Here is a 22,279-nt window from a genome sequence, read left to right as displayed (position 1 = left end):
GCCATCTCACTATGGACATAGGAAATCTGAGTCTTTATTCACCAGATTGCCTCAAAAATGCCACATCTTCAAGCACCTCAGAATATTTTGAATCAAATAAGTTCAGACAGACTTGATGCTGGTTATTACAGTGGAAGGCACATTTGAATTCCATGACATAACCTCGCCATAATACATGTGCACACACCCACGCTGACAGCCCATGCCAATACCAATCAGACGAACCCTCACAACTCTTCTGAAAATAATGGGAGAAGAAAAATACAAGGTTAGAAAAGTTGCATTTCAGACGATGCCTGTTTTTTTCTGATCAAGAGGAAAGAATATCTCATTAAAAAAGTTCTGCTGAGCTATCAGTTATTTACTGTTTCTGAGTGAGTCAGGAATATCATAAAAATATGTTGATTGATTTTCCTTTTGGTTTGGAAGACTAAGTTTACTGGAGATACAGCTTCTTCATCCTCTAAATTTATTGATAATGAAGTAACTGATGAACATCTTCAGCATCCTTACAGGAAGAAGTATTAGGCCAATAGATTCTATCTCTCTCTCTCTCTCTCACACACACACACACACACACACACACACACACACACACACACACACACACAGAAGCACTATGCCAATAGATTGGCATGTGTGTGTATATATATATATATATAGAGGGAGAGACAGAAAGAGAGACCCCAAATTTTGTTGCAATAAAGTAATTTGCTAATAAGCATTTCCAAGCTTAAAAGGTGGGGTTCATTGTTAATACTACCACTTGGCACCTGCAAAATTCCATTATTCCGTAAATCTCAAAGCAATCAACAAAATAATTATGAACATAGAGAAACTGAGGTGAGGTAAGTTACATAACTTGCTGCGATTCTTTAATATTCTTATATGCCAATAGATACGTACATACATGCATACTTACATATATGCCAATCTATTGGCCTAGTACTTTGTGTGTGTGTATAAATATATATGTATATGTGTGTGTGTATATTACTGTTGTTATATAGATGTGTGTATTATATATATGTGTATGTATGTGTGTGTATATATATATATATTACTGTCATATATATTAATAACAGTAATATATATATGTGTTTATATACACACACACAAACACACACACACATATATAGATATATATACTGTATACACACACATATATAAAGTGTGCTATATATGCTTGCACATTATCTGCTGTTAGCATTATTATTTGTGTTATGATAGAACTTGAGGCATCAACCAAGAGTGGTCCCATTCAGCTAGGTGGTTGAAAACACATCTTGTGTTAAGAATAAACCATGAAAATATTGTTACCATTATCTGTTCTGATTCTGGTCTTCTAGTTCCTGTATGTCTGTATTTCATATCACTATCATCACCAGTTATATTCTTTATAATTCCATTTAATAGATTTAAGATTAGAAGGGACTTTTCAACATTATTCTCTGTGCCACCACATCGAACTGCAAACCCAGCCAAACATGCTTGGCTTCTAATGTATGACCTTGCATGTAGCTGTATCAATATGCATGCTCAAATTAAAGGGAGGCAGCAATACACAGGTGGTTCAAATACTCAATTATTAGCGAATTAAGGGTTTAGATATGCACCAGAAGGTGTAAGGACACAATAAACCATGAAATCATCTTTAAAGCTATTACATTGTTGGTTACACATTGACCATGTGTTAGGGGTATGCATATATGGAAATCTTTCCCACAACCAGTTCTGAAGTACAAATCTGCAGAGATGCACAGTTCTAACTCTTTCCAAATGATTAGTTACTGAGGCCCTATTTGGTGGATCTCCCACCCCCTTATTCTGAACAGGACCTGATGGCCAAATAGTATTTAATTATTCTCAATAGAATCATTCAGTATGTGAGAAAATGCCAGATCTGAGCCATAGCTTAGGTAAATCTGCTTCTTTCCCAGACCTAAGGAAGGGCACTTTTTCCCGAAAGCTTGTCTAACATTATACCAGGTACTTCATTGGTTCAATAAAAGATATTACTATGCAAATCTTATTATGTGATTGTCAATTATTCATAAATATTAATTGTGAACTTTTTAAGAAATTCCAATTTTAACTGGATTTTGAGAAAAAGAACTGTTGCTCAAATTCAGGTTCTAAGGATTTGACAGTCAATGGCAAAGACCTTGAAAAGGGTGCCAGACCCTTGTAAAGGCAGATGCTAAATAAACATTAGTCATGTATAAGCGCTGAACCATATTTACTACAGTAGCCATAATAAAGAAAAAAATGATATTTTTAAACCCACAGGTCTCTGGTAAGCTATATAACTTACAGCAAGTAGGCCTATTTTTTAATATTTTATTAATATCAGGGAAAGTTTCCAATTTCTTCCTGTCTTGGCAATCAAAGTAACAATAATGAACTGGTACCAGTTATGATGACATATCCTGCTTTTTCTTAATGCACAGAATTCTGATTCACATGTGTTTTAATAACCCTGTGCTCAATTGCCGAGATATTGCTGCCATGTTATAAACCTCAGCTGAAATAAATGTGAACAAGTTACTGAAATCAAGTATTTGGTATCACTGCAGGATATCTACTGACTAGCTGTTTAAAGAGCTTGCTAATAGGTCTATCAAAAATTGGAAGAATGGAACAGATGCATTTATTTTTTATCTCTCTGGGGGACCTCAGAAGTGCCACCTGGATTATCTACACAATTATGATCCTATTATAAACAGCATGGAAAAGCTGTATTCAGCTCTTTCCAAAAAGAGAAATATTTGACATAGTCTTTTACGGCTCTGCTGCTAATTACAGTATTTCCAATTTGTTTTCTGTTTTCTTTTCTCCTAGTGCCAAGTGCAATGCCTCAGAACGTCTCCTTGGAAGTGGTTAATTCAAGGGTAAGTCTGCCATATGTTCACTATCATTGTCAGAGTTCGTATACGCATTCAGTACACCATGTATATACACACCTCATTATGTGCAAGTTTTACGTAAACAAGAGGAAATGTCCTGAAACCCGCACAGGGCTTTGCTTTGTTCATGTCTTTATCCTTTCTCATTAGTTGAATTGACCATTCCAGTTCCCCATTGTTTCTCTTTTGTGAGTCATTTTGGTGGGCATTATATTTCTTTCCCTTCCCACAGGCCAAAGTGCCACAGGCACTAGAGCTGTTTTATTTAAGAAAACAACCCTCCTACAGTAGTAGGCTAGCAGATGAGAATGGATATTAATTGCTGATGAATGAGGCCATGTAAGCTTGTTGTTGATTCTAACAAACAAAAAAGAGATGCTCCTTTCACCGCATTTAATGAGTCATTGTTCTTGTCAAATTTGATTTAACAATTTGGAATTTATGATATGGTTCTGACTCCAAGCATGCATTATGGAGCTTCCTGTCACTAGTAAAGGAGCTTAGTTTATTCTGGAAGCCATTAAAAATATAGTCTTCTTGCAGAACATGATTAAGTCTCTCTGCTCAAAGTAAATAATGCATTTAAAAAAAAAAGTGTATTGTCAAACAAGCCTCACAACATTCCTATGACATCTATATCATTTCCCACATTTTACAGTTGAATAACTTGAGGCAAAGGGAGCCTAGGTGACTTGTACCAACTCTAGTCTGGGGCAAAGCTGGGAAGCGACTCTAGATTTTGTTGCAATGAAGTCACTTGCTAATAATCATTTCCAAGCTTAAAAGTTGGATTTCATTGTTAATACTACCACTTAGTGCCTACGAAATTCCATTAGTCTGTAAATCTCAAAGCAATCAACAAAATAATTATGAACATAGAGAAACTGAGGCAGGGGAAGTCATATGACTTGCTATGATTCTTTGATATTCTGATAATCCTGTGAACACTTACAAAAACAGCTCTCATGCAGGTATTATTAAGTTCATGTGATAGGTCACAGTAATTGAGAAGTCAAAAAGGAGGAAATAGGGTCAGATCCAGATTGGTAAACTTGGTGCTCAAAATAGACTTTGACAGAAGATAGGCGCCAAAGGGCATGAACAAGCATGCTGCTTTAAATGGAAGGGGAAGTACAGGAGTAGAAAATGGCTGTCCTGATTGGCTACAGCTTCATGATCATCTGGTGCAGTAGAGGGGTCAAACTTTGCAGGAAGAATGCTACAAATTAGCCCTGCATCATCCTCTGAAACGTCCACTCTGGTTTCCTTCCCCTTCCTGATCTGCTACTCTGCTTTCTGCTCCCAGCTAGCTCTGAGCTCCCTGTCTGATCTTCTGCTCTGCTTTTCCACTTTCTTCTCTGTACTCCCTACCCAGTTTGCTGCTTTGCTTTCTGCTACTTGCACGATCTGTCACTCTGCTGCTCGTCCCCTTCCCAATCTGCTGCTCACCGCATATAAAGATTGCCCATGCCACTTGTGGCACCTGTGCCACAGGTTGACCACCCCTGTTCTAGGAATTCAAGTTAACCAAATAGCTGTAACTATCTCTGAATGACCCCACATAAAATAGGGTTAAAGTAGTATTGGTTTTGCTTGTATCCTTATAGAATCACACTGACATAGCAGATGCATCATAACCATTTTTATTAGTATTCTTTGATATTGATACTTACATCTGTCTGTACCAGTGAGTCTCAACCAGGGTGTCAGATCACTTTCGGGAATTGTGAGATCTTTTGAAGGGTGTCATAAAGTGTGAGGAGATACACATGTGCAAGGGGATAAGTCCTGGCTCAGGTTCACCCCTATGGCCACTGCTCTACCCCACTGTTCAGCCTCTCTGCAAGGAGGCAAGCATTGTAATAAATAAATTAGTTTTGGAAATGGGGTGATTCTCAATTCACAAAAGGTATGATGAAGCATTCCTTGAGTCTAAGAAGGTTGAGAGCCACTGGCCTGCAAGGGTGCTTGTACTCGTGCTGGTGGTTCAGTTCTTCCTAAATTGAAATGGTGGGTTTTTAATTGTGTCAATTAAAAACCCACTGTTTCAATTTAGGGACTTCTGTCACTGTATTGGAACAATGATGGCCCCATCAGTTCACACCCCCACCCCCTTGCCACGGGCAGGCTCTGCTGAACAGTGGGGTGGGGGGTGGGAGAGGGGGGGCAGTGAGGGATCAGATCCTTTTTTTTTTTTTTTTTCTCCTGGAGCCTGCCCACCTCTCCTGCATCTGGGCAGTGAGCTGCCAGCAGGCCCTGAGCTGCGGGGGTCCCGGTCCTTCCTTCCATGGCAGTGGCACCCCCCCCCCAGTGGCACCCACCCACTTGCAGCCCACCCAGGACCACCTGGGCAGGGTGCTAGTTGTATGGGTGCTGCCCCAGCTGCCAGCACCTGCTGGATCCAACAATACATGGAGCACTGGAAGCCCAGGCATGCTCAGAGAAGCCCAGGCTTGGCAGCTTTCCAGTGCCCCATGCACCATCCCTGCTGCCTTCCTGCTGCCTGGGACCACCCAAGAATGGGCTAGCTTGCCCCTGGAGCAGTGCGGGAAGGTGGCAGGAGGGTGGGTGGGTGTGCTGGTGGCCAGAGAAAGTGGCAGGGATGGTGCACAGGATGCTGGAAGCCTGCCAAGTCTGAGCTTCCCCTAGCACTCCCAGGCTTCTAGTGCCCCATGCACCGTCCCTGCTGACTTCTCTGGATAAAGCCCTGGTATACATGACAACCATCTTTGTAATTTGTTATGTAGCAAACTAAAACACCTTGGATGTGTTTTACTTTGCTATGTAAAAAAAGTCAGTTGCATCAAAATACGCCACCGAAGGTATTAAAAAGGGCAATTAAAATCACTAAAACAGGCCATTTCATCATGTGTTCTTGTGTTCAAGGACCCAAAGTCACAAAAACAATAAAGAACATTTTTCCAGCAGCCATAAAACTAACATTTTGGACTGCAAGGGCATCTAGGCAACTAAACCTAGACTTTGAATGTGAAGAAGCACCCTGCCCTACTAGCTGGGCACCTTGTTCCTACCTAGGATGCCACTGGGGGCTGATCCAGAACACCAATATCACTGAAATCAGCACAGTGGACAGCAGCCATGGCAACTTGATGATGATGGTTGTACTGCCCAACTTTTCTGTAATCTCTTAGTGGCTAGAGCACTTATCCAGAAAGTTGAGAGGTAAGGTTTTTAAGACAGTACATGGCCTTTGAGGCCTTGAAACACAACTACAGGATGTAAGTGATAACCCAGTATTGAGGGTGCAGCCACCAGAAGGTTTAAGAACTCCAAGCAGGAATGCTGGGGGAAGGGGAGTGTAGGCTGCTATGCTGGGGAGAAGCTGGTTTGGTTGGTTTGTTTATTGTGAGTTCAACAGTGTCCCTGGAAAGAATATAATTGGTTGGAGAACTTGAAGTCAGAGTTGGCTCACTTATCTTTGGAAGTGGGGTAAGTACCTGCTTACAGGATTCTTCAGCCCAAAGCAAGTTTTATTCTCCCCCTTCAGTTACGGTGTACGCTTAAGAGGAGGGTAGAGAAAACACTTCAAGGATGTCCTCAAGGCCAACTTAAAAAAATGTAACATCAGTGTCAGTTTGTGGGAGGCTATTGCCCAGGACCACCCCAAATGGAGGAAGAGTCTGCTGCAGGGATCTCAGTATCTTGAAATCTCATGGCAACGTGAAACCTCATGGCTGATGTCTTCATCAGCGACTTGGACAAGGGATTGAAATGTACTCTGTCCAAGTTTGCAGATGACACAAAGCTATGGGGAGAAGTGGACACGCCGGAGGGCAGGGAACAGCTGCAAGCAGACCTGAACAGGTTGGACAAGTGGGCAGAAAACAACAGGATGCAGTTCAACAAGGAGAAATGCAAAGTGCTGCACCTAGGGAGGAAAAATGTCCAGCACACCTACAGCCTAGGGAATGACCTGCTGGGTGGCACGGAAGTGAAAAGGGATCTTGGAGTCCTAGTGGACTCCAAGATGAACATGAGTCGGCAGTGTGACGAAGCCATCAGAAAAGCCAATGGCACTTTATCGTGCATCATCAGATGCATGACAAATAGGTCCAAGGAGGTGATACTTCCCCTCTATCGGGCGCTGGTCAGACCGCAGTCGGAGTTCTGCGTGCAATTCTGGGTGCCACAATTCAAGAGGGATGTGGATAACCTGGAGAGGGTCCAGAGAAGGGCCACTCGCATGGTTAAGGGCCTGCAGACAAAGCCCTATGAGGAGAGACTAGAAAACCTGGACCTTTTCAGCCTCTGCAAGAGAAGGTTGAGAGGCAACCTTGTGGCTGCCTATAAGTTCATCACGGGGGCACAGAAGGGAATTGGTGAGTATTTATTCACTAAGGTGCCCCCGGGGGTTACAAGAAATAATGGCCACAAGCTAGCAGAGAGCAGATTTAGATTGGACATTAGGAAGAACTTCTGCACAGTTCGAGTGGCCAAGGTGTGGAACGGGCTCCCAAGGGAGGTGGTGCTCTCCCCTACCCTGGGGGTCTTCAAGAGGAGGTTAGATAAACATCTAGCTGGGGTCATCTAGACCCAGCACTCTTTCCTGCCTATGCAGGGGGTCGGACTCGATGATCTATAGAGGTCCCTTCCGACCCTAACATCTATGAATCTATGAACAGGAGATGGAAAAGTGGGAGCAGCAGAAACAGCATGTCCCAGACCAAATCAAGAATCCAGCACCACCCAACCCACATGGAAACACATGTCTGAGCTGCTGCAGAGTCTGTTGATACCACATAGACCTTATCAACCATCTTTGGACACACAGATAAGACATCTGTGAAAGACAATCGTCTTTGACTGCAAGGGATTGCTGAAGAGAAGATACAGGATTCTAGGAAGATGCAGGATTTCTCAGCCTGAAGGGACTCAGATCCATGTCCCCACTTTCCAAGAGAATGCCCTAACCAACAGGCCACAGAATAGCTGGAGGGGCATTATACAGTCTTCCTGGAGCTAGGCTACTTGCACCTAAGAATGCATGAAACATTAGGCCAAAAGGAGAAGCAAAAGAGATGCTGGTATGTCTAGACATGTGTGGACATTCGGTTCCCTGGGGACAAGTAGCAGCACTACACCTTGCGCTGCAGCTACTTGTCCCCAGGGAGCATCTGTACAACACATGTTTTGGTGTGCAGCAAGTTACCCTGAGGGCAGTAGGGGAGGCTGGCCTGCACTATGAGGTCCTCCTGGAGGCCTCTGGGGCTGCAGCTGCAGTGATCCCACTGGGCAGAGCCTGGCTGCAGCCACAGTGTGACTTTGGGCAGCCTGGTTCTGCTTTTCAGCAGTGCATGCTGCCCGAGCGTGTGCTGCTTCGGTTTTTTTTTCCCCCTCAGTTTTTTTTTTTTTGAGCCCTGGATATCCAGGGGTCAAAAAAACCTAGCCTGTCCTTGCAGTGCAGAGAACACCAGACTGTGCAGTATGTGGCGTTGGAAATGTGTTTGTGGCATCACATACCGCACAGTTGCACTCGTCTGCATGTGCCCTGTGAGTCTGTCAATCCTCTGTGAGCTCAGAAGAGGACTCTAGTTCTGAATCCTGAGTGGACAGGCACCCAATACAGAGTCCTAAGTCAGGTCATCCAAATGTGAGAAGAAGACAGGCCTTCGTAATGAAATTTGAGCTTTGTGTTTCCTGTTGAGCAACTCTAGAAAATGTTGTGAGGATACAGCTTTTTGTGGATCACCCTTTGAGGTATCTAATGCTCCATATTGACTTTATATAGCAGGGGTTGGACAACTTCCAGCCCACAGACCAAATCAGTGCTGCTGCAGGAACAGACGTCTACTGTGTGGCGGCGGGTGGGCACCTCTCACCAGGAGATTATGTACAATTTGCATGTCCTTCACTTGTTCCTAGTACGGTGGGTCCCACTGATATCTTTCTCATTTCATAGAATCAAATAACTGCTTTTCCTCCAAAAGGAACATAGATTTTAATCAAACTCATGAACTCACTATTTAAATTTAAAAAATGCTTTCCATTTAAATAACTTCCTGGCTAATTCTATTCTGTTCTTCATCTGGCCTTTTTATATGTTAGGTGTTAATTCTGTTTGCTATTTATTTAACAGAATGCTATTTATTTTATTATCAGTTTTATTTGAGAGTGTTCATTTTTATTATTTGGATAGAGCTGCATAATCTAATTAATTCATTTGAGTTATATCTATTTAGACCATCAAGAGCTGCCTCTTCAGAGCATTAAAAAAGTCTGTACATCTACTTTGTTGATTTTAGCAGCCAGCAGACAAGATAGTTATGTATCCAGGTGTGAACCCTGTGTTTTTCAGGAAAACCTGTTAAATCTGCTCTTCAAGGGTTTTTACTTGCCTTAAACAGATAAAAGTTAAGCTTTTATTACTAAGGGTGGGAATGCTTCTTTGATCTCTTATTCAATAGAAACTTCAAACATGGGTCATCTCCGTTTTCTATTTCTTGTTTTTCTTGAATTCAAGTGTATATTCTGGATATTAAAACAAATACACCACTCTCCACTTATTTTTAAATCATTTTTACATGTAGTACCCAAAGGGCACAGATGTCTTAGAGTATCTCATTCTAAAACTTTGCATGTGTTTTTGACTTACTCTAAAGTTATAGATGTCATAAAGTAGATGAAGTTTATGTAATGATCATTCAAACGTAAGTCATTTTTAGCAAAAGTAGAAAAAATATGCTGTAGGGAATGAATTTTACTAGGAGGAGAATGGACTAATTCCATCATAACGTTACTGTATTAGTGCCTTCTTATCAAAAAAGGTCAAAGCCCTCCTGAGACTTGCAAGTGATCCAAGTAGCAAGGCTGAGGCACAGTGGTTTCAAGGGAGTGATGTTGTTAGTGTCACACCCCAGCTCCTAGCTCCAATGACCAAGTACCCATTTTCAGCTGGATTGACTAATGAGTAGCCTTTGGCATTCATCTGGAATAAGACTTGAACGACAGTGATAGCAAAACGTCTTAACAAATCTTCTACCATACCCTACCACCTTCTTAAAGATAAGGGCATTGGTGTTTCTTCTGAAGGATACAGAGTTTTTTCTGTCTTTAATTGATCCATATAAATCTATTCCATATCTATCAGATAATTTCTATCAGAAATTTCTATTGTGATCTTAGTAGACAAAGCACTTAAGAATAGTAGCTTCAATGGGGCATTAAAATGTACTTAGCATGCATGTTTAAGTGTCCTGGGACAGATACAAAGTTAAATTCTTTGCGTCAGTCATGGCCTGCAGTAGTTGTGTTCTGTGACCCATGCAGAGCAAATACACCTCTGTCCACTTCCTCATGAACAAGTTCAAATATTACAGAATTGAACAGGTGTTAACAATGACGTTTCTTTGGAATTAGAAGAGGGACAAAGGATTGAAAATGTGATGTGGAATCCGAATTACCCTCCCATTCCTAGGATAAGAGTGATACACTCACGGGGTAGTGTAGGAGATCGTCTGTACGCAGGGATTTGAGGTCTTCCGAAGCGTTAGTCTGTTTGAAACTTCTGTTTCTAAGCCTATCAGGATGGTGCCACTCATGAATAATACATGTTTTTAAAATCACTATTTCAGGAGTGTGCATCCTGAGATTTCTGAGCGCTCATCAGAGCCCAGATGTGTTTCTAATTTACTTGGGTTTGTCCATTATTAAAGCTCTTACCCTTTAGAAAGGACAGGGCTAGAAGTGTGCAGACACATGAACATAGTGTGCTAAAGTTGGTCTAGAATTCTAAACTCAGTTGTTTTTGAAGAACAAATTCAATAGAAATAAGAGTGGATTCAGTAAGTTTAGGGGGGGGGGGAAGTTTATTGACAAAAGAACAGATTTCATGGCCTGTGCTTAGAAAAAGCCTTTATTTATGGTTAAGAAAGATTATTCCTGTGGCATTTGTGGGTGGGACATAATTGAACTCCCAGTGGTGCATTAAACTTTACATCATTTGCCAGTTATATGAAACTCTGCATGAGGTTTAAAAAGTTTTCTTCTCTCTTAAGCTTTGCAGTGATCAAAAATAACACTTCCACAGTTGGTCTGCTTTTGTCTCACTCTTATACTTACTTTTCTTCGAACGTGGTAGAAGTCACTAAGAATTCATCCCGTTAAATGAAACACATTACTTAAATCAATGCAAGTAGCTTAGTTTCCTATTTGTATTTAAATATTGTACAGGGTAACTGCACTTTTGAAGTATAATTGCATTTGATGAAAGAATAGCCTGCTTCTCATAACTCTTTAAACTTTATGCTGCAGTTAATAAAGTGTCTGGGCTTGCTCTATTTTCCCTCAACAGTAATAGATATACTAATGTACTGACTTTACTGAGATGGCCATGAAGGTGTAATATGTTTAAAATTATCATTGTTGTCTGCCTGGAATCTTGGCTGGGTAAAACAGTCAGTAATGCAAGCGGATATACTGAGCCACCAGTGAGCTTAGAAAGGTATTGCTTTCTTTGGTCTTTTCAAGGGCCCATCAATGTTGCTATCTGAAGGAGATGGTACCTTACAACAGAGACAGTTTGCAATTTATGTGACATCTCAGTTGTGAGATCCTGGTGCCTCACAAATGATTGTTGTTATGCTTATTCATTTTGTGTCCTGGATTTTCTTTAATTCATGTTTTGAGTTTTGTTTTTTGAAGTAACTAACTATATTCATTCATGTATTTCCCAGCTCCTTCCTTGTCATTGCAATGACAAGGCATTGGCCTCAGCCTTGTTTTCCCTGCTATTACCTGTGGTATGCTAGAAGGAATTCTCCGTAGGTGGGGTGCAGTGCTTTGTAGTTGCGTGTGAGGTTTTGAAGTGGAAATATTGGGGTGGGGGGTTGTCCTTCAGTAAATTATTGCCCATTAATACAGGAGATGGAAGATAGCGGCTCAGGAGGCCTGTTCCAGTCCGTTGTTCCTATTTTCCTTTTAATCTAAAATTGAACATTATCACTAAATTGAAAGGAAAAAAGTAAGAATGCAAATCTACCCTGTCTTCTTTTTCATAACCTCTATATTCTATAGCATATACTCTCTAAACATGGTGACTGAAAAATCCTATAGCATTTCTACTTTGTCTGGCCTATACAGGTAATCCTTCTCTCCTATTTATAGTCCATACTACTTGCAGAGTGCCTGGTGTACCATACTACCACTTCATCACACCATACTTAATATTCGTCTCTGGCCGACTTGCTACATCCACTTCTAATGTGACAGATAGTCTCCAAGCTTGGCCACACATCCTGTATTCTAGACTTATATCTTTCATACCATCCATCTTTGCTTACACATGTCTCATGCAAATGGCCTGTTTCTGTGCAGCCATCATTAGTTTCTTTGACAAGCCACTTATTTCTTTGTTGTGAATTTTTCTAAAAAACACCTCTCTCTCTAGTTCTTTTTCCATTTCTGCCTATATATCTTTTGCTGCTATCTGTCCAGTGACTTACTTTCACTAAAGCATGTTCTGAATTTAGTTTTGAAACTTGAATTGCTGTTATTGCTATTATTATTATTATTATTCGCATTTGTATTTCAGTTGTGCCTGGAGGCTTCTATCAGATCAGAGTCCATAACAATATGTACAGTAAATGACAGTCCTTGTCCAAAAGAACTTTCAATTTAAAATGCAATAAATAAGTGGATGAGACAATCAACTGGACGGGAGGTATTGTAGAGCAACAACAATTGTGGAATGCTTTATCTCAGGCTAGACTTGCTATGTGAAATAATACATAGCCAGTCATTGCTTGTGATCCTCTGGCTCCTATAAGAGTCGGTCTCATGAGGAAATACATTTTATTCATAACTTAACACAATTCTGGGCTGTACTACATCTCTTCTTTTCTTATTTATGCTTTATCTAGATTCTAGAGTGGTGCATATGTATTACAAAAAGAAAATGTTAGTTATGTATGTGTTTCCATTTGCTTTTCCTTTTAAGCAAGGAGTGAAACAACCTTCAGAGCTGTTAACCCTTTTTTAGAGTTACCATACATCCAGCTTTTCCCAGACACATCCTCTTTTTTGGCCCCCTGGTCTCCTGTCCAGGTGGGTTTTTAAAATGCAAGCAAATGTCTGGGTTTTTGCTCAGCCTCTGGCTTTTTCCAGGCACTTCCAGGTTGGCTGCTTGGGACTGGGGCAGCAGGGCAAGGGGATTGGCTGTCAGGGGATCAGGTGTGCTGCACACAGGACCAGCAGCTGCTCAAAGGTAAGAGAGCCATAGAGACAAAGAGAAACTGTGTGTTTGCACATGTGTGAGCTGTGTGGGCAGCAAGGCTGGTGGGGGCAGGGGGCTGTAGGTCGGGAGTGAGGGGCACCAGGGCTGGGGGGAGGAGTAGGGGTCTGTGGTCAGAACTGAGGGGCACTGGCAGGGCTTGGGGGGTAGGGGCTGCAAGTCTGGAGTGAGGGGAACCAGCATGGTTGTGGGGGCAAGGGGCTGTGGGTCAGGAGTGAGGGGCACCAGCAGGGCTGGGGGTGACGGGGTTGCAAGTCTGGGCGGGGGGACTGGTAGGGCTGGGAGCAGGCAGTGGTTTAGGAGAGAGGAGCAAAGGCAGGGCACAGGCATATCACTGCCCCCCCCCCTTCTCTTACCCCTCCTCTGTCCCCTTCTCCCTCCCTCCCTCCCTCCACCTGCCTGCCCCCCCCCCCCAACCTTGGTATCCTCTTTTTTGATACTGGAAATTAGGGCTGTGAGAAGCTTCTGTTCCTGATTCAATTCAGCAAAGATTCGACTGATTCAGTGGCCAAATCTTTGAATCTGAATCGAATCAGAAGACCCTTTAATTTCTCTGAATCGGATTGGAACCCTCCAAATCAATTCAGAGAGATTCGGAGATTTGGACATGGAGACAGCTTTAAATGTTTTTTCTGCATACCTCTAGGTAGCAGGGGCTTGAGTGCTGCGATGCCGTGGTACATGGAGAGTCCCACAGAAACACAGGGGGCTCCCCAGCATGCTCAGCAGCAGACCCAGAAGTGGACCAGAAGCACTGCCCCCCCGACTTGATGACTGGTGCCTCCTGGGTCCAGGGGAGGGGGGGTCACCTGGGGTCCCCCTGCAGTTGATTGCTGAGCTGGAGGGTGTGGGGTGGGGGCCCTGAGCACACTCCCTGGAAGTACTTTGCCACCAAGCACACGGAGGCCCCCCACTTCCTGTGAGATGCTCCATCTGCTCCAGCATTGCAGCATTCGCAAGCTATGCCTGCTAGCTCATGGTACGTAGAAAAAACTTTTAAAGTTGTGTCTATGTCCAAATCACTGATTCTCCAAGTCAGCGTTGAATCTTCAGATTCAGCCAAATCAAATCAGGGACAGTGATCTGAATCAATGAATCGAATCACTATATCTGATTCGGGCCAAATCTGAATTGAATAGGGTCCACTTCGCACACCCTTACTGGAAATATGGTAATCCTACCCTTTTTCAACATGAGTGGTCATACTTATCTGGCCTATTATTTCCATTAGGAAAAGCTTTCTGTCTGTGGGTATATCTCCCCTCTTTTGGTCAAGGAAATAGGATGCTGCATTGTTCTTTGGGTTACGCCCAAGAAATAACTATGAGATCTTCATCAACTTTTTTTCACTTGACAGAAACAACCTACCAGACACTGAGTTTTGGCTGACTGCTCTGGTCAAATATGTTCTTGGCAGCTTCCTGTTAAATCAAGCATGCATCCCAGGGCAGAATCTGACTGGAAAATTGTAGAAAAATGATTGTTTATTCACATTTTACTAACAAAACTGAACATTTTGGGGAAAGAAAACAATCTTTGGAATTTAAATATAGTTTGATGGGATGATCCTTTTATACCAATACACCAACTACCCGGAAAGTTAACTTGTAAACAACTTTTTTTTTTGGTATAAGACTCTGCTTTTTATTTTTGTGGGAGAAATTATGTGTGAAATAATGTAATAACTCTAGCCCAAGGTAAAAGAACAGTAAGAAACATTTATTTGGGGGGGGGGGGGGAGAGAGTACAGGAGATGGGGAGAAAACTGTCTTATATCTAAACGTTTCTGAATGTGAATATGATTTTTTTGACAGACCAGCTGCTATTTTAGCTAAGAGGCATGGGATATAAAGTTGATAGTTTTCCTATTTTATTTTTCATTGAAGACAACTTTTCTCTATTACTCTTTTCATCTACCCCTTTGCATAATTTTATACACAAGGAAATACTTCTGAATTTTTTAATCTAATACATGCTTTGATTTTTTTTTAATTTCTGATTTTTAAGAGCTTTAAGGTTGCAAGAAAGGTACTTGCTAGTATACAGGCAGTTTTAAAGTCTAGAGAAGGCTAAAGGAGATTTATCTGTATGAGGCTAGAGAATATTTATCTATTTTAATATCTGTCGTCTGTGATGTCTACATAATACCATATCTACCTGAATACAAGATAATCCTGAATATAAGATGACCCCAATAATTAGATTCCACACACAGAAAATGTATAAATGTATTATAATTTTCCATGTATGGAATTTAATTACTAGAGGATCATCTGCAATTCACTCTGCAGGTGGTGGTGCTGGGGGGTGGGGGGGAGGAGAGATGATGGGGGGCAGGCAGTAAGGGACTGACAGTGGGAGAGGCATTGGGGTGGATGTGGTAGGGCAGGCAGTGGGAGGCAGGTGGTAGGGGCAGGCAGTGGGAGGGTGGTGAAAGGCCCCTGCTGCCTGCCCCCATTTGTGCCTCCATTGTGCCTGCCCCCACCCTCCGCAGCCTCAGGTTGCCCTGATTCCACCTTCCTCTTTTCTCCCTTCCTCCCTTCCCATGCTTCCCTGCACAAGGAGATTGTGCAGCCAACAGAGCAGGGGTGGCCAATTATTTTGGGCAGAGGGCTGCTTGATGAGTTTTGGCACACTGTTGAGGGCTGCATGGGTAGCCCCGCCCCTTCAGTTGACCCATCCCCTGGTCACCATCTTGGGACCAGACATCCCACCCCCTGATCCCCGCCCCATGCCCCCTAACCTTTGCCACTGGAAGTCCCTCCCCTTGCACAACTTACCAGGTAGTAAGGGGTTGTTGACCCCTCTAACATCCTGCCCCAGCAGTGGGGTTTCAGGGGCATCAGACCTCCCCCAGAACTTTCTCCCTACCTGTGCCAGCTGGTCCCAACTAGAGGAGGCTCTGCCTCTGCTTCTGCTGGCCAGTGCCGACCCAGTCGGGCTCACCCCATCCCCAGCAGCACCTGGGAAGCTGGCTTCAGCTGCATGCTGCTTTGGATGGGATGGACCCGGCCAGGTCTGCACTGTCCAGGAAAAACAGCATGCAGCTGAAGTCATCTCCTCATATGCTTCTGGGGATGGGAGGAGCCCGGCTGGATCTGCACTGTCCAGGGCAGGCGGCATGCAGCTGAAGTCAGCTTCTCATGTGCTGCTGGGGACGGAAGGAGCCCAGCCAGGTCTGCAGTGGCCAGCAGAAGTGACAGCAGAGCCGTGTGCAACTCGGGATGGGATGAGCTTAGCTGGAGCAGCAGGGGCTCAGCTGCACTTTCCCCCTGCCTGTGCCGGTCAGTCCCAAGTGGCACATGATTCTGCCGTTGCTTCTGCTGGCTGGTGCAGACCTGACCAGGCTCCTTCCATCCCCAGCAGCATGTGAGGAGCTGACTTCAGCTGCATGCTGCCTTTCCTGGCTGGTGCAGACCCAGCTGGGTCTGTCCCATCTGGAGAAGTATGCAGCTGAAGCCGGCTTCCCATGTGCTGCTGGGGACGGGCAAGCCTGGATGGGTCTGCACTGGCTAGCAGAAGTAGCAGTGGAGCCATGTGCCACTCAGGACTGACCACTGCAGGTAGGGGGGAAATGCTGCTGAGTCCCTGCCACTTTGGCTGGGCTCATCCTGTCCCGAGTGGCACACGCCTCCATCGCCACCTCTCCTTCCTGGTGCTGACTGGGCCAGAGCTGCGGCCCAGCTGTTGCTTCCCCTCCCCAGTGCCAGCTCAGCCCAACACTGCATGGCCTGAGCAGCACAGCACAGGGAAAGCCTGCCCAGCAGCCACTTTCCTGGGCTTACCTGCAGGGCAGGGCCCTTTCCAGTCCCGTGCAGCAAAGCAGAACCTGGCCCAAACACTCCTTCCCCTCACTGGTGCCACAGGTTCTGGCTCAGCCCCCCACTCCTCTCAAGCTGCAAATGTGGCCTGAGCCAGAGGCAGGGCGAGGCCAGCTGGGTCAGGCTGAGGTCAGGGTTGGTTGCCTTACAGCCAGAACCCAAGGAAACAGCCTGAGGTGCTGCAGCTGGTGCCGCTGGAGGCTTTTAGAGCGGCAGCCACCATTACATGGGTTTTGAAGGGGCTCCATGGGCCAGAGGGAAGTGCTTGATCCAGTGGGCCGGATCCAGGCCACAGGCTATATTTTGCCCACCCCTGCAATAGAGGCATATTTCTCTTGCTTGTTCTGAGTAAAGCTTTTAACAAGTAGCTGCACTGAAAGGAATGGGCCTGCTTGGAGAGAAAGATCCTCTACAACGTAGCTAAGTGTCCTTGGAACCTAGACCAAATGAATTCCTCATAATTAGTAACAAAGGGAAAGATAATGAATCTGACTTTTCTGTCACTTACCCATATGTGCAAATTAGAAGAGACTGTACTTAGGTCACTGATTTTACACAGGTTGTATACTAGTGTGAATTAGAAGGGAATTGATCCTAATGCTACCTAAGGTGTAATATTTAAGAAAAGTAAGATTCAGTAATATGTAAAGGCATAATCCTTTACAAATTTTCATTAAACATAGTGTGATTTCCCCAGAGCTACTTGTGATAATAAGTGTTATGTCCTGTAGTGCTGATAGAAACAGATCCCATAATAAACCTTACACAGTAGATAAAATGTAAAAAAGAGGAGTTATTCTTAATTTTATTTTTTTTAAAAATGAGGAAGGAAAAATAACCTTTTTAAATATTTTCATTAACTTGTTTGAGCAAACCACAAGATCCTTGATACAGTCTTAACAAAGGATACATTAGCTAAAGCATGTTTAGATTTAAATGATGCTGATAATAATGGAGTGAACTTTGGATCATTTTATTTGCAACAGTTATTAATATTCTCTTTAGTACTTTACAGTAGGAACAATTATTAAGTTTAGCAGTCAGGGAACAGAATTCTCTACATTTTTTTGTGATCATTTATTCCTGGGAAAAGTCAGTGTAAAATGAATGCCCACTGTAACAGAGCTGGAGGATCCTGTTCTATAACAGGATTGGACTCATGGTAAGGGTTGCAGGGTGAAAAAACAAGCAGGTGAGAAAAGATGAGGCAGCGAGCTGCCCATTAACCTTTAATTAGAAAGCCTATCATCCAGTGGCCAGGGAGTAATTGTCCAAAGTTGATCATGGAGACATGGAGATAAGGGCTTTCTCAGAAGCCAGGGAGGTGATAGAGGAATGTCAAGGTACAGGGATCCACAGTATGAAAGCAGATGAGACCGCCTGAGGAGAGGAATTCAGGCAGGGTTCAATTAGGAGGATTCTGGGGCCCAGTGTGGGGGCCGGTGATGATGATAACATCTAGATGCCATCTGCGAGGCTTGGGCTGCAGTGTAGGGAAGGAATGGAGCAGCAATTAGCGCCCCCTGGCATTGGGGCGGGAAATGGGCAGCCTTCTGCTTAATTACATCATTAACTAATTAGTTAACAACAAGGTGTGGTGGGTGAGAAGGTGGGTGGTTAGTCCAGAAACAGGTAGGCGGGCCACAGGGAAGTTGGCCCCGAGAAGGCCCCCTGTTACCTTACTCAGGAATCCCAAAGGAAACCTCCCTCTCTAAGTACTTAAGGCATGACAGGAGAAGAGAAGGGAAGAGTGCTTAAAGGATTAAAGGCACAACAGGAGCAAGGTGACTACCAGGGGCATTATAGCCACGCGTGGGCTCTTTGCCTATTACATCCACATACAGTGGTAGAATTCTGACAGTGCTCTGATGTCATTTTGTGTAGTAGGACTATGACTGCTTGCAGAAACAAAGCAGTGGAGATTCAAGGCTATTGCCTTCAGAAAATTATTTTACTTTCACTATCAGCCATGTATTTGTGTCTTTGTGATTCATTTCCTTCTTATACCGAACTTGGAGCTTTTAGACACTGCAAAATTTGACTGGACTTGAAAAAGGTTGTGAAGACTTGAATGTAGGTCATCCAGTCTAACCCCCTGCTCAAAGTGGGCCATCTTCAATCAGATCATCCCAGCCAAAGCTTGTGTCTAGCCAGGTCTTGAAAACCTCCAAGGATGGAGATTGTAACACATCTCTGGGTAACCTGTTCCAGTATTTTACTATCCTCCTAGTGAGAACATTTTTCCTGTTATTTAACCTAAACTTCCGTTGCTGCAATGTGAGACCATTGTTCCTTGTTCTCTCATCTGCCACCACTGAGAACAGTCTAGCTCCATCCTCTTTTGAAACCCCATTCAGGTAGTTGAAGGCTGCTATTAAGTTTCCTCTCAGGTTCCTATTCTCTGGACTAAATAAGCCCAGTTCCCTCAGTCTTTCCTCATAAATTATGTCCCCAGCCTCCTAACCATTTTTGTTGCCCTCCTCTGGACTCTCTCCAATTTGTCCACATCCTTTCTGAAGTGGGGGGCCCAAAACTGAACACAGTACTCCAGATGTGGCCTCACCAGTGCTGAATAGAGGGGAATGATCACTCCCCTGGACCTACTGGCAACACTCCTACCAATGCAGCCCAGTATGCTGTTAACCTTCTTGGCAACAAGGGGACGCTGTTGGCTTATATTCAGCTTCTTGTCCACTGTACCCCCCAGGTCCTTTTCTACAGAGCTTCTTTCCAGCCAGTCAGCCCAGCCTGGTTTGGTGCATGGGATTGTTCCATCCTAAGTCCAGGACTTTGTACTTGTTGAACCTCATGAGATTTATTTTGGCTCAATCCTCCAATTTGTCTAGGTCACTTTGAATCCTAGCCATACCATCCAGCATATTTACTACTCCCCCTGGCATGGTGCCACCTGCAAATGTACTGAGGGTGAACTCTATGCCATCTTCTAGGTCATTGATGTAGACATTGAACAAACCTGGCCCCAGGACTGACACCTGGGGCACTCCACTTGATATCAGCTGCCAACTACACATCGAGTCATTGAGTACTAGCCTCTGAGTATGATGCTCCAGCCAGTTTTCTATCCACCTTGCAGTCCACTCATCCAGCCCATACTTCCTTAGCTTGCCTGCGAAAACGTTGTGGGAGACCATATCAAAGCCTTGCTAAAACAAAGGTTTACCTGCTACAAGTACCTACTACACAGCTAGCTGCTCTGCAGTCACATAATGGACCAGAACACTGCATGGGAGACAAGTTTCTACTGCAGCAGGGACCAGGACTAGTTACCTACCTTGGAGTTAAGTCAGTAAATTATATCAGGAAGCACCTGAAGCCAGGCCAGGAAGTAACCTGACCAGAAGAGGACAGGGCTTGGGAGACATATAAACCCAGGTCCTGAGCCAGGGCAGGCATTCTGGCTCTGGAGGCTGGAGAAGAAAGATCCCCACTGCAACGAGATGGCTGTTGCAGGATGATTGACTGAGACTCTGCCAAGCCTGAGAACAACAGGCAAGGAGCTGAGGGCTGATAGGGAACAGAGACACTGAATGAATGAAGGGGAGAGAAACAGAGCCAGGACCCGAAGCCCTAAAGGGGCAAGACCAGGGCCAGGGCCCCATATCCCAAGAGGGGCAGAGACCAATAAGGTCATAGAGTCCTGAATCATCAGAGGGGAGATTTCTGACTGAACCCCCACTGATATGAAAAACTGGTAACCCCTGTGAGGCATGGGTACAGCTGTAAGGGAGGTCAGGCACCCTGACCCCCACTGATATGAAAGATTGATAACACCTGCAAGGCATGGGCATGACTGTAGGGGAGGTTGTAGATGGTGAATAGCCCATAAGGCAACAGGCCTCTGGTGATACGTATGGGCCAGGAGTGTTCAGCTGACATTGGGTGGCAGGTGTTTAGACTGAGATCAGTGGGGTCCTTGAGGGATCCACTAGCAGGGAGATAGAACAAGATTTGATCTAAGCCTTGGGCATCCTCCCTTTCCAAAACTATTAAGACCAATCAAAACAGAAAGGGGAGGGTAGCTTAGAGACAGAACTGGGCAGAACTGGGCCTTGTTTAGCTACCAGGTGGCACCACAATCTATTTTGCTACACCTTTCAACCTTAATTTTCTATGATTCTATGATAGTATTATTTAGTGATGTGGAGAGCTTCACTTTAATCAGCCACAATGACTATGCTATCTGGATAACAATCATTACTTTGTTAGGCCTCACAACACCTCACAAGGTCAGTGAGGAACACTAGTATCTCTATTACACAGAGGGAACAAATGATTTGTCCTAAGATACACAGTGAATTAAGATATGTCTACATAGATGTTTATGGTCAGTTTTGAGATCAGTCAGTTTGAATCATATAACCCATCTTTCCTTGTCTAAAACATGCCCCATTTCTTGTAGCCTACGTTAAAGTTGTCCATATTGTGCTTTCTGTTTTCTGTGCCCTGGTTCCTTTGTGAAGCCTGTTGAGTTATTGGTCTGGGGGCTACTTGTCTCTCTTTAGAGAGTACAGACCATGAGATAGTAAGGAATGGAAGTGAGGTGCAAAAGGGTATAAAAAGAACAGGTAATTGTGGGACTGCTGTTGCAGAGTCCCTGTGTGTGAATGAGCCTTGCAGAGCCCGGGTAAGATCCAAAGAGGTTGGGCTGAGAACGAAGCTGGGAGGGGAAGGGAGTCAACTTCATACCCAAAGTTTGGTGGCACTTCAGTCTTGAAATGTATCTTTTCCACAGGTCAAGCCTTAAGAGTTCATGGTATAGATGGTGCACGTGGGCCTGAGGACAACCTTATGGTCAACCTTATCAGTATAAACATAGCCTTAGTGATAGAACTGCCAAATTCTGCTCCACAATAAACTAGTGGCTTTCTCCTCTTTACTAATGGTGCCTTCCACACTACTCACTCTGCAGGGAATGGTTTCTCTAGTCTGTCAAGCCACAGAACTCCTTCCCCCAAGAAACTGAGCCAGACTTGCTGTTCCCTTTGACACAGTTAGAAAAGGAGAAGGAAGTGCTAGTGGTCTCAACCTTTAAGTAGTTGAATGATAAGAAAACTAACCCAGGATATGATAGATCTGGCTCAATACCCTCTTCAATCTAAGGGGATTTAAATCCACATCTCCTATTCTCCTAGGAGAATGCTCTAGCTATCAGTCTTCCTGGGTAGTAGTACTGTCCAGCCATCATGGTGAAGCACCTCTCATCTACTCCACTGGGAAGCAAAAAATTAAGCCACATTTATTAGGTCAGATAGATTAAGAAAAAGAGTGAGTGTAACTGGTCT

General features: G+C 43.9%; 1 protein-coding gene across 2 annotated transcripts in view; it reads left to right on the top strand.

Moving 5' to 3' along the window:
- DCC (DCC netrin 1 receptor) overlaps window positions 1-22,279 on the top strand; it is a 1,021,998-nt gene that overhangs the window by 724,160 nt on the left and 275,559 nt on the right. For both annotated transcript variants that reach the window (XM_019495847.2, XM_059725279.1), the window contains exon 12: window positions 2,842-2,891. In XM_019495847.2, the coding sequence (XP_019351392.1) occupies window positions 2,842-2,891 (50 nt within the window). The remainder of the gene's footprint in view (window positions 1-2,841; window positions 2,892-22,279) is intronic.

Source organism: Alligator mississippiensis, chromosome 3, assembly GCF_030867095.1.
Source record: "Alligator mississippiensis isolate rAllMis1 chromosome 3, rAllMis1, whole genome shotgun sequence".
Classification (NCBI taxonomy): Eukaryota; Metazoa; Chordata; order Crocodylia; family Alligatoridae; genus Alligator; species Alligator mississippiensis.
Note: the sequence above shows the minus strand (reverse complement) of the source record. Positions and strands in the feature narration are given on the sequence as shown.